At 46.8% G+C, this 14705-nt stretch overlaps 1 protein-coding gene across 1 annotated transcript in view; it reads right to left on the bottom strand.

Annotated features, from left to right (window-relative positions):
* phex (phosphate regulating endopeptidase homolog, X-linked) overlaps positions 1 to 14705 on the bottom strand; it is an 87967-nt gene that overhangs the window by 57299 nt on the left and 15963 nt on the right. The window contains exons 6-8 of the mRNA XM_072259725.1: positions 13290 to 13383; positions 9382 to 9510; positions 5873 to 5974 (exon numbers count right to left, since the gene is read on the bottom strand). Coding sequence (XP_072115826.1) covers positions 5873 to 5974; positions 9382 to 9510; positions 13290 to 13383 — 325 coding nt within the window. The remainder of the gene's footprint in view (positions 1 to 5872; positions 5975 to 9381; positions 9511 to 13289; positions 13384 to 14705) is intronic.

Here is a 14705-nt window from a genome sequence, read left to right on the forward strand (position 1 = left end):
CTCTCTCTGCCGCCTGTAATGGATCTGTCCGCTACTTTATCCTCCGCCAGTTCTTTGACTTTCTCATGGCTTGCAAGGATCAGAAGATTGCCCGGCTACAGACCACGGAACCTGCTGACTCCAATGCCAGCAGTCCCGGACATCTCCAGACCGTGATTCCTGCTGCTGACCTCAATGACCCTAACAATCCGGACTCCACCACCATCAATTTGGGTTCCAATGACCTCGGACGTCTCCAAAGAGCCGATTGCGCAACCTCCAACTCCACCTCCGGCCTTGACTCCAGGCCGGGTCTTCACAGGCTGCCGCTGGAACTCCCATCTCCCCTTCCCCCACCATCACTCCACAATCCTGTCTCTCAGGTCCCACTGCCAGCTCCTGGATGGGCCTCAGAGACCCCATCTTCCTCTCAGTCCACCACCCCTGAACGCTCGAAACTTCCCTCTTCATCAGACACCGCCAACCCCCTTCTCCCCTCCGATCCCAGCTCTTATCCATGCCCTGTTTTCACCATTCCCTCCGACCTTCCCCTCTCTGAGGCAGAACATTCTGTCCTCAGTAAGGGCCTCACTTTTGTCAACCATTCCCTCTGACCTTCACCTCTCTGAGACAGAACGTTCTGTCCTCAGTAACAGCCTCACTTTTGTCAACCATTCCCTCCGACCTTCCCCGGTCTGCGTCTGAACATTCTGTCCTCAGTCCAGGCCTCACCTTTGTCAATCATTCCCTCCGACCTTCCCCTCTCTGAGACAGAATGGTCTGTCCTCATTAAGGGCCTCACCTTTGTCCCCCCTGTGCCCACACCTCAGTGAGTTCCACACCTGCCAGGACGCTGAGTTTTTCTTCTGCCGCGTCCGTCTCCATCTCCGAGCCTATTTCTTTGGCAAGGGCCCTCCACCCTGCACCAATGACCCCTTCTCCCATCTCCACCCCTCCTCCTCTTCCTGGACACCCCACCCTGGCCTTCTGCCTGCCCTGGACCTTTTTATTGCCAACTGCCGACGGGACATTAACTGCCTAGACTTTAACACTCCTCTCTCCTATTCCAACCTCACTCCTTCCAAACGCTCGGCTCTCCACTCCCTCCGCACTAATCCTAACCTCACCATCAAATCCGCAGATAAAGGGGGTGCTGTTGTAGTATGGCGACTGATTTCTACCTTGCCGAGGCCCAGCACCAACTCTCAGACACCTCCTCTTACTTACCCCTCGAACAGATCCTGACTAAGAAACAAAGGGCATTGTCACCTGCACCATCACCAACCTTATTGATTCTGGGGATTTCTCACCCACTGTTACCAACCCCATAGATCCCGCCCCTCACACCTCCTGTTTCTACCTCCTACCCAAGATCCACAAACCTGCCTGTCCAGGTAGACCCATTGTTTCAGCTTGTTCCTGCCCCACTGAACTCATGTCTGCATACCTCGACTCTGCTTTATCCCCCCTGGTTCAGTTCCTTCCCACCTACATCCTTGACACCTCACACACTCTTGATCTTTTCAAGGATTTCAAGTTCGCTGGCCCCATATCATCTTGTTTTTACTATGGATGTCCAGTCCCTATACACCTCCATCGCCCACCAGGAAGGCCTTAAAGCACTCCATTCTTTTCTGGACACCAGACCCAACCAGTTCCCCTCCACCACCACTCTTCTCTACCTAGCAGAACTTGTCCTCGCTCTCAATAATTTCTCCTTTGGCTCCTCCCGCTTCCTTCAAACAAAAGGTGCAGCCATGGGCACTCACATGGGTCCCAGTCATGCCTGCCTGTTGCTCGATTATGTGGAACAGTCTATGTTCCAAGCCTACACTGGTGATTGTCCTGCACTTTTCCTACACTACATCAATGACTGCTTCCTGCACCCATGCTGAACCTGCTGTTGATTTCATCCACTTTGCCTCCAACTTTCACCCTGCCCTCAAATCTACCTGGTCCATTTCCAACACCTCCCTCCCCTTTCTTGATCTCACTGTCTCTATCTCTGGAGACAGCTTATCCACCAATTTCTATTATAAATCAACGGACTCTCACAGCAACCTGGACTATACCTCATCCTACCCTGTTACTTGTAAAAACACCATACCCTTCTTTCAATTCCTCTGTCTCCACTGCATCTGCTCTCAGGATGAGGCTTTTCATTTTAGAACGAAGGAGATGTGGTCCTTTTTCAAAGAAAGGTGCTTCCCTTCCTCCGCCATCAACGCTGCCCCCAACCGAATCTCTTCCATTTCACACGTCTGCTCTTAATCCATCCTCCCGCCACCCCACCAGGGATAGAGTTCTTCTTGTCCTCACCTACCACCCCACCAGCCTTTGCACCCAGCACATAACTCTCCGGAATTTCCACCACCTCCAGCAGGATCCCACCATCAAGCATCATCATCACTATTTGCCATGTCGTATAACGTGGGCAATCATGGTCTTCCAACTGTCTTTATTATGTGCCTGTGATGGAGACCCCCTTCATGTTGTTGTTCTTATTCTTTTCTCTATCCATGACCGTGATTGTTCTTGGTAAATATTTCTACTGAAGTGGTTTGCCATTGCCTTCTTCTGGGCAGTATCTTTACAAGTCGGTGACCCCAGCCATCATCAATACTCTTCAAAGACTGTCTGCCTGGCATCTGTAGTCACATGCACCACCCGTTCTCGTGGCTTCACATGTCACGTGACTCTGATCAGTAGGGGAAGGGGCTAAGCAGGTGCTACACCTTGCCCAAGGGTGACCTGCAGGCTGGCGGAGGGAAGGAACATCTTGCACTTTCTTTCGTAGAGACGTATCTCCACCCCACCACCCTGATCAATGAACAGAAAGGGGATGAAGGAAACACTGCTCTGTCATTTGTTTCAGAGAGACTCAAAGGCCCACTAGATGATTTGTCAGGGGAGAGTGACAGGAGTAGAGTGCCAAGGGCCCTGCGCAGCCTGTTCCACCTCTTGTATGGGGAGGCTGGAGAGGTGCAAGATCGTCCAGCCAGTGAGCGTGATGAATGATGACTAGGGGCGCACAGCCTTAGCCAACAACATATGGTCCCAGTCATGGAGTCAAACATAAAGCCTATGATTAGGAGGAGCTAAAGATGGTGTCAGAGGACGACTTCTTCGAGTTTAACTTCAAAACAGTTTAAATAAATTCCTCTTTTTAATGTCTCTTCTGTCCTTTTCAGGGTGGCTGGGGTCCTGTTGGAGTCCGTGATCTACAGCTGCACACAAACTGTGGTTTTCCACAGTGGAGGGTTGTCCAGTGGCCTGGCATTTTCGATATCTCCAGCATCAGCCTGGAAGTCATGTGCCTTCAGGGTGCGGCCCTGTGGATGGCCCAGTTTCTCACCGGCGTCGTTGACTGGAGCATCGCCGGAGATCCGAACAGGAAGTCAGCGGGTGTGGCTGTTGAAGGCCTCTGCTCTGAGTGATCGCTTCACTCCCTCTCAATGGCGAGAGAGAGTTTGCTGCTGAATCTTGAGTTGAAGAACTCAAAGTAAAGTGACACTGCAGACTGGAACATGGAAACAGTGAGCTATTGGTCTCCCCTCTCGCCGTGGAAGGAATGATACCTCTCTCTCCCTCACTGGTGGGAGGGAGAGCCTGTGGGATGTCAAACTGTAGGGATGGGCTGTGGTTTTTGACGGACTCCAGATCACGGTCTCGTTGGGGGCTTTGTTATTGCTTGCAGGGTGGGTGAAGGGGCTTGTGCTTTCTGCTGGAACAAATAGGGGAGGGGCAGGGGTGTGACTGCGAACGAGTGTGTAAGTGTGGAGTGAGTGCGTATACTGTCAACACAAGGAATTCTGCAGATGCTGGAAATTCGAGCAACACACATCAAGGTTGCTGGTGGACGCAGAAGGCCAGGCAGCATCTCTAGGAAGAGGTACAGTCGACGTTTCGGGCCGAGACCCTTCGTCAGGACCAACTGAAGGAAGAGCTAGTAAGAGATTTGAAAGTGGGAGGGGGAGGGGGAGATCCAAAATGATAGGAGAAGACAGGAGGGGGAGGGATGAAGCCAAGAGCTGGACAGGTGATTGGCAAAAGGGATATGAGAGGATCATGGGACAGGAGGTCCGAGGAGAAGGAAAAGGGAGTGGGGGAGGAACCCAGAGGATGGGCAAGGGGTATAGTCAGAGGGACAGAGAGAGAAAAAGGAGAGAGAGAGAGAAAGAATGTGTGTATATAAATAAATAATGGATGGGGTATTGCATTGGCGCTGCTTCCTGCACGCATGCTGAGCTCGTTGACTTCATTAACTTTGCCTCCAACTTTCACCTTGCCCTCAAGTTTACCTGGTCCATTTCCCACACCTCCCTCCCTTTTCTAGATCTTCCTGTCTCTGTCTCTGGAGACAGCTTATCTACTGATGTCTACTATAAGCCTACTGACTCTCACAACTACCTGGACTATTCCTCTTCTCACCCTGCCTCTTGCAAAAATGCCATCCCCTTCTCACAATTCCTCCATCTCTGCCGCATCTACTCTCAGGATGAGGCTTTTCATTCCAGGACGAGGGAGATGTCCTCCTTTTTTAAAGAAAGGGGCTTCCCTTCCTCCACCATCAACTCTGCTCTCAAATGCATCTCCCCCATTTCACGCACATCTGCTCTCACTCCATCCTCCCGCCATCCCATTAGGAATAGGGTTCCCCTGGTCCTCACCTACCACCCCACCAGCCTCCGGGTCCAACTCTCCGTAACTTCTGCCACCTCCAATGGGATCCCACCACCTAGCACATCTTTACCTCCCTCCCCCCCCGCTAACCGCAGGGATCGCTCCCTACGCGACTCCCTTGTCCATTCGTCCCCCCCATCCCTCCCCACTGATCTCCCTCCTGACACTTACCCTTGTAAGCGGAACAAGTGCTACACATGCCCTTACACTTCCTCCCTTACCACCATTCAGGGCCCCAGACAGTCCTTCCAGGTGAGGCGACACTTCACCTGTGAGTCGGCTGGGGTGATATACTGCGTCCGGTGCTCCCGATGTGGCCTTCTATATATTGGCGAGACCCGACGCAGACTGGGAGATCGTTTTGCTGAACACCTACGCTCTGTCCGCCAGAGAAAGCAGGATCTCCCAGTGGCCACACATTTTAATTCCACATCCCATTCCCATTCTGACATGTCTATCCATGGCCTCCTCTAATGTAAAGATGAAGCCACACTCAGGTTGGAGGAACAACACCTTATATTCCGTCTGGGTAGCCTCCAACCTGATGGCATGAACATTGATTTCTCTAACTTCCACTAATGCCCCACCTCCCCCTTGTACCCCATCCGTTATTTATTTATATACACACATTCTTTCTCTCTCTCTCTCCTTTTTCTCCCTCTGTCCCTCTGACTATACCCCTTGCCCATCCACTGGGTTTTTCCCCCTCCCCCCTTTCCTTCTCCCTGAGCCTCCTGTCCCATGATCCTCTCATATCCCTTTTGCCAATCACCTGTCCAGCTCTTGGCTCCATCCCTCCCCCTCCTGTCTTCTCCTATCATTTTGGATCTCCCCCTCCCCCTCCCACTTTCAAATCTCTTACTAACTCTTCCTTCAGTTAGTCCTGACATAGGGTGTCGGCCCGAAACGTCGACTGTACCTCTTCCTAGAGATGCTGCCTGGCCTGCTGCGGTCATCAGCAACTTTAGTGTGTGTTGCGTGTATACCGTCAGTGGGATGAGCATGTGCTAGTGTGTGACCATGGAGTGTCTGACACACGTACACTCACACTAGAAATGCCTCAGTTCCGAGTGTGAGGGATCCTGAACACTATTGCTTTAACTCTAGCAGTCATTGTTAACTCAATGACTGAGTCATTTCTCAACTGGAAGGTTGAGTCATCTGCCTCCCTACACAGTAATCTACCTCTGTTAAAATATGCAGAATATACCTTTTCTTTTGCTTTGTCTTTGGTTTCTGCATCCATCCAGTCATTTTCCTTATCCACTATGTCCAAAAACGCCCAACGAATACCAGCAACTAAATCTTCAGTCTATAGAAGCACAGGAGAGTCAATGATGGTACTGAGGCCCTCGGTCTGCACTGCATTATTGGCTTGGAATGAAGGGCTCATGGTTGTAGCATTAGCACTACTAGGTAGGGAAGATTAGAGTGTACTGCTTATCCAGTGGCACAAGGTTTCACAGTTTCTGTTTTATTGATTTTATTTACAACTTACCCTTCAGAAGGTGGTAATGAGTGGCCTACTTAGCTACTTGGCATGCTTCTGATGGATGTGTTCCTCAGATGAATGAAGAGATGGTGATATATTTACAAGACAGGATAGTGTGTGATTTTGAAGGAAACTGCAGCTGGTAGTGTCTTTGTACGAGGTGATAAGAGTTTATGAGTTTAAGAGACTCTACTGATGTAGACAAGGCAAGTTTTATTGATGGTATCCACTGCAGATACTCTGCTCTGAAGGTAAGTGAATGAATGTTTCAAATGGTAGATGGTCGAAAGGCTGTGGGGTATTATATAATCATACAGCATTAGAAACAAGCCCTTCAGCTCAAATTCTTCATGCCAACCAAGATGCCCATCTAAGGTAGTCCCAGATACCCATCTTTGGCCCACGTCTCTCTAAACCTTTCCTATCTATGTACGTGTCCAAGCGTCTTTAAAATGTTGTGAATTTACCCGCCTCAACCACCTCCTCTGGCAGCTTATTCCATAGAGGGCAAATCCTTCATTGCAGAACGCCAAGAGAGAATCATTGAAAGCTGTCTTTCATAATCTACACTTGGTATGACCTTAAATTCAACTGACTTTATTTCTTACATCCTTCACATACATGAGGAGTAAAAATCCTTACGTTATGTCTCCATCTAAATATGCAATGTGCAAGGTTATTTATAATAAATAGAACAGTCAACGTAATGTAAAGTATACTCAAGTCAGTGTGAGTTCATCAGTCTGATGGTCTGGTGGAAGAAGCTGTCCCAGAGCCTGTTGGTCCTGGCTTTTACGCTACGGTACCACTTCCCAGATGTTAGCAGCTGGAATAGATTGGGGTTGGGGTGACTTGGGTTCCCAGTGATCCTACACACCTGTCCTTGTAAATGTCCTGAATCATGGGAAGTTCACAACTACAGATGTGCTGGGCTGTCCACACCACTCTCTGCAGAGTCCTGCGACTAAGGGAGGTACAGTTCCCATACCAGGCAATGATGCAGCCAGTCAGGATGCTCTTAATTGTGTCCCCACAGAAAGTTCTTAGGATATGGGGATCCATACTAAATTTCTTCAACCATCTGAGGTGGAAGAGGCGCTGTTGTGCCTTTTTCACCACACAGCTGGTGTCTACAGACTACATGAGGTCCTCAGTGATGTGGATGCCGAGGAACTTGAAGCTGCTACCCGCTCAACCCCAGATCCATTGGTGTCAATAGGGGTTCGCCTGTCTCCATTCCTCCTGTAACCCACAACCAGCTCCTTTGTTTTTGTGACATTGAGGGAGAGATTGTTTCCTTGACACCACTGTGTCAAAGGTATTGCTTCTTCCCTGTAAGCCACCTCATTATTGTTTGAGATATGGCCAATCAATGTAGTGTCATTGGCAAATTTAATTAGCTGATTGGAGCTGTGGGTGGCGACACAGTCATGGGTATACAGAGAGTAAAGGAGAGGGCTTAGGACACAGCCCTGAGGGGCACCGATGTTGAGGGTCAGGGGGGCAGAGGTGAGGGAGCCCACTCTTACCACCTGCTGGTGATCTGACAGGAAGTCCAGGATCCAGCTGCACAAGGCAGGGTGAAGGCTGAGATCTCTGAGCGTCTTGTCAAGCCTGGATGGAATTTTGGTGTTGAATACTGAACTGTAGACCAAGAACAGCATTCTCACATAAGCATCCCTCTCCTCCAGATGTGTAAGGACGGTATGTGGAGCAGTGGCTATCGTGTCATCTGTCAATCGGTTGTGTCAGTAGGAGAATTGTAGGGGATGCTAAGAAAGTAGGAGAGGGAGTAGGCTGCTCAGCCCATCAAGTCTGGCCCACCATCCAATATGACTGTGGCTGATTTATGTTAGCTTCAACTCCTCTTGCCCATAACCCTCAATCCCTCAACAAATCTTAAAACCATTGCGTTAACCAATTGCATATTTAAGCATGGTACCATATTGTCTTTGTAAGTGTCTTAGTTATTAATTCTGCCAAACCACAGCTGAGGATTAGATGATCTATATTAAAAACCCTAGTGAGAGTCTTACCACCACACTTGAGGGATAATCACTGTGACAGATTGGCTCCCTATGTCCTACACCCTCTATGATTTGTCTACAATAAAAAGCTGGTTATAAAAGATAGACATAGAAAATAGAAGACCAAATTTAACTATAGTATACCCCCTCATTATAGTGAGGTTGTGTTCCAAGGAAACCATTCACATCACAATTTTTCTTAATATGAACCCTGTATTCCCAATGAATCCTATCAGTGGGACTGCATTCCTACAGCAACTTAGTCTCTCAACAATAATGTTCACATGATTGTGCAGTTCAAAATGCTAAGTGAATTCTGATTGCATTGTAGGTAAAAGAGAAAAGGTCATCACTTTAATTAACTAGAAATGGATATTACATTGTTTGATAAATTGTACAATTATCAGTGGAAGTTTCCCATGTCAGTTTCCAGAGCAAATCACTTAAATGGCCTTCCTTTGTGAACTAGCAGCTTGTGATTGTTGTCCTTGGCAAACTAACTCAGTCTCTACATATATTCTGTTGTTGTTTTTTTCATACAAATCCCCAAAGAGCGAATGTTTAATCTGTATCTACACAGTGGGACTCTATTGCCGGATATTGTCGCTCAGGGTTTTGGGCTACATAGAGGTTTTCTTTTGAGTGAGTATGCTTCTTTTCTCGCTATGTTGAATTAAGTTATTTTTGAATGTTTGCACCTTGGTCCCAGAGGAACACTGTCTCGTTCAGCTGTGTCTGTGTGTGGTTTGAATGATGATTAAACTTGATCTGATTTGATGTTCATAAGGGTGCACTTCCACTGAGGAAACTGCCATAAAGTGGGGGTGCACTGTAAGAAGCTGGCTATAAGATGAAATAACAATTTTCTGCAATCTTTCCACCTTGCCAAATTCTTCTACCTTATTTGTCCATGTCTAACTACCCTTGAGAAGGTGCCGGGAGCTAACTACTTGAACCATCTCAGATGGTGTGGTTGAGAAGGTTTGGACTCAGCAATAAGATAACTGGAGTAATAGATAACTCTGTTACTATGGCAGTCAGCATTGGAGTAGCACAAGGTCTTTAACATGTTTCAGACATTGTGAGGATCCTTAAATGATGTAACATAGGTGGAATATGGTAAATAGCCATCAGGTCAGGAGATGCAGTTTAAAGCAGGTAATAGGTGGAAGAGTGAAAGTTGATGTTCAGTCAACCTACCAGCTTCTTCTTGTTCTCCTGAAAATGAGCTTTCACAAACATCCTTCCCACAACATACGGCATGACAGCCTCAACAAAGGACGTACATGTGTCCCATCGTGGAGACAATGACTTCATTCCTGTAATCACCTAGAGCAAAATTCAGAACATCAGTGAGGCTTTTGGGTCTTAGAGCGCACAAGGAATAGCTTTCATCTTCAAACTTCTCCCAAAAGGAAGTAGAATATCACTCACTCACTCACTCATGTTCCTTGCTCTAATTTCAAAACATACCTCCTATTCAAGGGCAATCTCTGAAATAAATTATTTGAGTGTGCTTCTGTGGATCATGTGGTAGGATTTTTGATGTTGCTGTCAGCTACCTTCAATAAAAGTGGATTAGTGGCACCCTTATCTTTGTTACTGCTGATTGGCAACGTTGTAAAGCCTACAGAACAACACTGGCAATGTTTGAGGAGCACAGTAGCAGTGACAAAACAACATGTCCATGACAACCGTGTTTGGGGGCTGTGGAACTGCGGGAGGAGCTTGAGTGAGGAAGTAACATGTTGATGCTGAGACAAGTGGGCCTGTGTAGGTGGGGGGGGGGGTGAATCAAAGTACTTTACACCTTTCCATTGAGGAGGGGAGGATGTTGGGCACATCAGGGCAAGGAGCTCTCTGACTCTGGGAGATAAGCCAGAGGAGACAATGGAACCAGTGACAAATGGTGGTTGTGGGCCTGAGGGCAGAGATTAGATTGAGTCATCAGACTGAGAAGATAGAAACATGAGGCAAGGAGGAGATCCAAGAACCAGTCAGTGTCATGGACTGTTTTGTAGCACTGGCTGTCTGGCAGTATCCAATGACTGGTGGCATTGACTATTCGATACTATTGGCTGTGTGGTAGCCAATAGGAGAGAAGGGGTCTTCAGTGAGAGAGACAGTGCAAGCACAGTGAGTGAAATATAATGGGGTACATTGATTCATAAAATGAAGAATGTTGTGAGATACAATGGGGTAGAATATGATATAATGGGGTGGAGTGTGTGATATAATGGGGTACGGTGTGTGATATAATGTGGTAGTGTGTGTGATATAATTTTTTTAGATTTTTTTTAGATTATGAGAACACTCGGTCCTCTTTTATTGTCATTTAGAAATGTGTAGAATGGGGTAGAATGTGTGATATAATGGGGTACGGGGAGTGATATAATGGGGAAGAGTGTGTGATATAATGGGGTATGGTGTGTGATATAATGGGGTACGGTGTGTGATATAATGGGGAAGAGTGTGTGATATAGTGGGGTACGGTGTGTGATATAATGGGGTATGGTGTGTGATAAAATGGGGTAGATGTGTGTGATAAAATGGGGTGCGGTGTGAAATATAATGGGGTGAGGTGTGAGATATAATGGGGTACGGTGTGTGATATAATGGGGTATAGTGTGTGATAAAATGGGGTAGAGTGTGTGATATAATGGGGTAGAGTACGTGATATAATGGGGTATGGTATGTGATATAATGGGGTACGGTGAGTGATCTAATGGGGTAGGATGTGTGATATAATGGCATAGTGTGTGTGATATAATGGGGTAGGGTGTGAAATATAATGGTGTATGGTGTGAGACATAATGGGGTACGGTTTGTGATATAATGGGGTAGAGTCTCTGATATAATGGGGCAGAATGTCTGATCTAATGGGGTACGGTGTGAGATATAATGGGGTACAGTGTGTGATATAATGGGGTAGGGTGTGTGATATAATGGCATAGAGTGAGTGATATAATGGGGTAGGGTGTGAGATATAATGGTGTATGGTGTGAGATATAGAAAAAACATAGAAAACGTACAGCACAATACAGGCCCTTCAACCCACAAAGCTGTGCCAAACATGTACTTACTTTAGTGATTACCTAGGGTAACCCATAGCACTCTACCTTTCTAAGCTCCATGTACCCATCCAGGAGACTCTTTAAAGACCCTATCGTATCCGACTGCACTACTGTTACCGGCAGCCCATTCCACGCACTCAGCGTAAAAAACTTACCTACTTCCAAGCACCTTAAAGCTGTTCCCTCTTGTGCTAGCCATTTCAGCCCTGGGGAAAAGCCTCTGACTATCCATACGATGAATGCCTCTTATCATCTCATACACCTCTATCAGGTCACCTTTCACTTTGAACCTTTCGTAAGCTTTTCTTTTCTTCTTGACTAGATTTTCAACAGCCTTTGTACACCACGGTTCCTGTACTGTACCATCCTTTCCCTGTCTCACTGGAATGTACCTATGCAGAACGCCATGCAAATATCCTCTGAACATTTGCCACAATTCTGCCGTACATTTCACTGAGAACATCTGTTTCCAACTTATGCTTTTAAGTTCCTGTCTTCTAAGTTCCCCTTACTCCAATTAAACGTTTTCCTAACTCGTTTGTTCCTATCCCTCTCCAATGCTGTGGTAAAGGAGATAGAATTATGATCACTATCTCCAAAATACTCTCCTACTGAGAGATCTGACACCTGACCAGGTTCATTTCCCAATACCAGATCAAGTACAGCCTCTCCTCTTATCTACATATTGTGTCAGGAAACCTTCCTGAACACACCTAACAAACTCCACCCCATCTAAACCCCTTGCTCTAGGGAGATGCCAATCAATATTTGGGAAATTGAAAACTCTCACCACAGCAACCCTGTTATTATTACACTATCGCAAGACCCTGCAGCAGATAGTGAGGTCAGCTGAGAAGATCATCGGGGTCTCTCTTCCCGCCATTACAGACATTTACACTACACGCTGCACCTGTAAAGCCAACGGCATTTTGAAGGACCCCACACACTCCTCATACAACTCTTCTCCCTCCTGCCATCTGGCAAAAGGTACCGAAGCATTCGGGCTCTCACGACCAGACTGTGCAACAGTTTCTTCCCCCAAGCCATCAGACTCCTTAATACCCAGAGACTAGACTGACACCTACATCATTTATTATTATATTGTAGTTTGACCTCTACTGTGCCTATTGTCTTATTTGTTATCTATTGTACTGACCTGCACTGTTTTGTGTACTTTTTGTAGTCCTGTGTAGCTCTGTAGTCTAGTGTAGATTTTGTGTAGTCTTACGTAGTCTAGTGTAGCCTTGTGTTGTCTCACTTGTGTAGTCTAGTGTAGTTTTGTGTTGTTTCATGTAGCACCATGGTCCTGGAGGAACGTTGTTTCATTTTTACTGTGTACTGTACCAGCAGTTTATGGTCAAAATGACAATAAAAAGCAACTTGACTTGACTTGACTTTCCAGAATCTGTCTCCCTATGTGATCCTCAATGTCCCTGTTACTATTGGGTGGTCTGTAAAAAACACTCAGTAGAGTTATTGACCCCTTCCTGTTTCTAACTTCCACCCACAGAGACTCAATAGACAATCCCTCCATGATTTAGTCCTTTTCTGCAGCCATGACACTATCTCTGATCAGCAGTGCCACACCCCCACCTCTTGCCTCCCTCCCTGTCCTTTCTGAAAATTCTAAAGCCTGGCACTCAAAGTAACCATTCCTGTCCCTGAGCCATCCAAGTCCCTTATGGCTTCATATTTCCCCTTATTCCAATTAAAAGCTTTCCTAACTTGTCTGTTCCTATCCCTCTCCAATGCTACAGTAAAGGAGATAGAGTTATGATCACTATCTCCAAGATGCTCTCCCACTGAGAGACCTGACACCTGACCAGGTTCATTTCCCAATACCAGATCAAGTACAGCCTCTCCTCTTGTAGGCTTATATTGTGTCAGGAAACCTTCCTGAACACGCCTAATAAACTCATGCATTACTTGTATCTTTCTCACAATAACTGAGAGCAACCCTGCTTTCATGCAACAGTATTTCAGAAATCCTCACTCTCCACAATGTGTCCTTCCATTAGACAGCTCATCACTTACCTTAATATATTCACTGAACCTGTTGAAGAATCGATGGCTGAGGTTCCCCAATCTACTATACACGACTCTCCATACAATATAGTTGGCCACAGTTCTGTGAAAGGATATAGAATTACTTGCTCCATATTACAACATTGCAGAGAATTGTTCAGATTTCAGTGTGACCTGAACAAGCAGCTGGTCCCCTGACAACATTGGCTGGGAGAACTTGAAGGAGACATTGTCCTCTTGATATTGAGAGGGCTCACACCCACACAATGTTGCAAGATAGATAGAACATAGAATAGTACAGCACAGTACAGGCCCTTCGGCCCACAATGTTGTGTTGACCCTCAAACCCTGCCTCCCATATAACCCCCCCCACACCTTAAATTCCTCCATATACCTGTCTAGTAGTCTCTTAAATTTCACTAGTGTATCTACCTCTACCACTGACTCAGGCAGTGCATTCCACGCACCAACCACTCTCTGAGTAAAAAACCTTCCTCTAATATCCCCCTTGAACTTCCCACCCCTTACCTTAAAGCTATGTCCTCTTGTATGGAGCAGTGGTGCCCTGGGAAAGAGGCGCTGGCTATCCACTCTATCTATTCCTCTTAATATCTTGTATACCTCTATCATGTCTCCTCTCATCCTCCTTCTCTCCAAAGAGTAAAGTCCTAGCTCCCTTAATCTCTGATCATAATCCATACTCTCTAAACCAGGCAACATCCTGGTAAATCTCCCCTCTACCCTTTCCAATGCTTCCACATGCTTCCTATAGTGAGGCGACCAGAACTGGACACAGTACTCCAAGTGTGGCCTCACCAGAGTTTTATAGAGCTGCATCATTACCTCGCGACTCTTAAACTCTATCCCTTGACTTAGGAAAGCTAACACCCCATAAGCTTTCTTAACTACCCTACCTACCTGTGAGGCAACTTTCAGGGATCTGTGGACACGTACCTCCAGATCCCTCTGCTCCTCCACACTACCAAGTATCCTGCCATTTACTTTGTACTCTGCCTTGGAGTTTGTCCTTCCAAAGTGTACCACCTCACACTTCTCCGGGTTGAACTCCATCTGCCACTTCTCAGCCCATGTCTGCATCCTATCAATGTCTCTCTGTAATCTTTGACAATCCTCTACACTATCTACAACACCACCAACCTTTGTGTCGTCTGCAAACTTGCCAACCCACCCTTCTACCCCCACATCCAGGTTGTTAATAAAAATCATGAAAAGTAGAGGTCCCAGAACCGATCCTTGTGGGACACCACTAGTCACAACCCTCCAATCTGAATGTACTCCCTCCACCACGCCCCTCTGCCTTCTTCAGGCAAGCCAATTCTGAATCCACCTGGCCAAACTTCCCTGGATCCCATGCCTTCTGACTTTCTGAATAAGCCTACCGTGTGGAACTTTGTCAGATGCCTT

This window comes from Mobula birostris, chromosome 6 (genome assembly GCF_030028105.1).
Source record: "Mobula birostris isolate sMobBir1 chromosome 6, sMobBir1.hap1, whole genome shotgun sequence".
Classification (NCBI taxonomy): Eukaryota; Metazoa; Chordata; class Chondrichthyes; order Myliobatiformes; family Myliobatidae; genus Mobula; species Mobula birostris.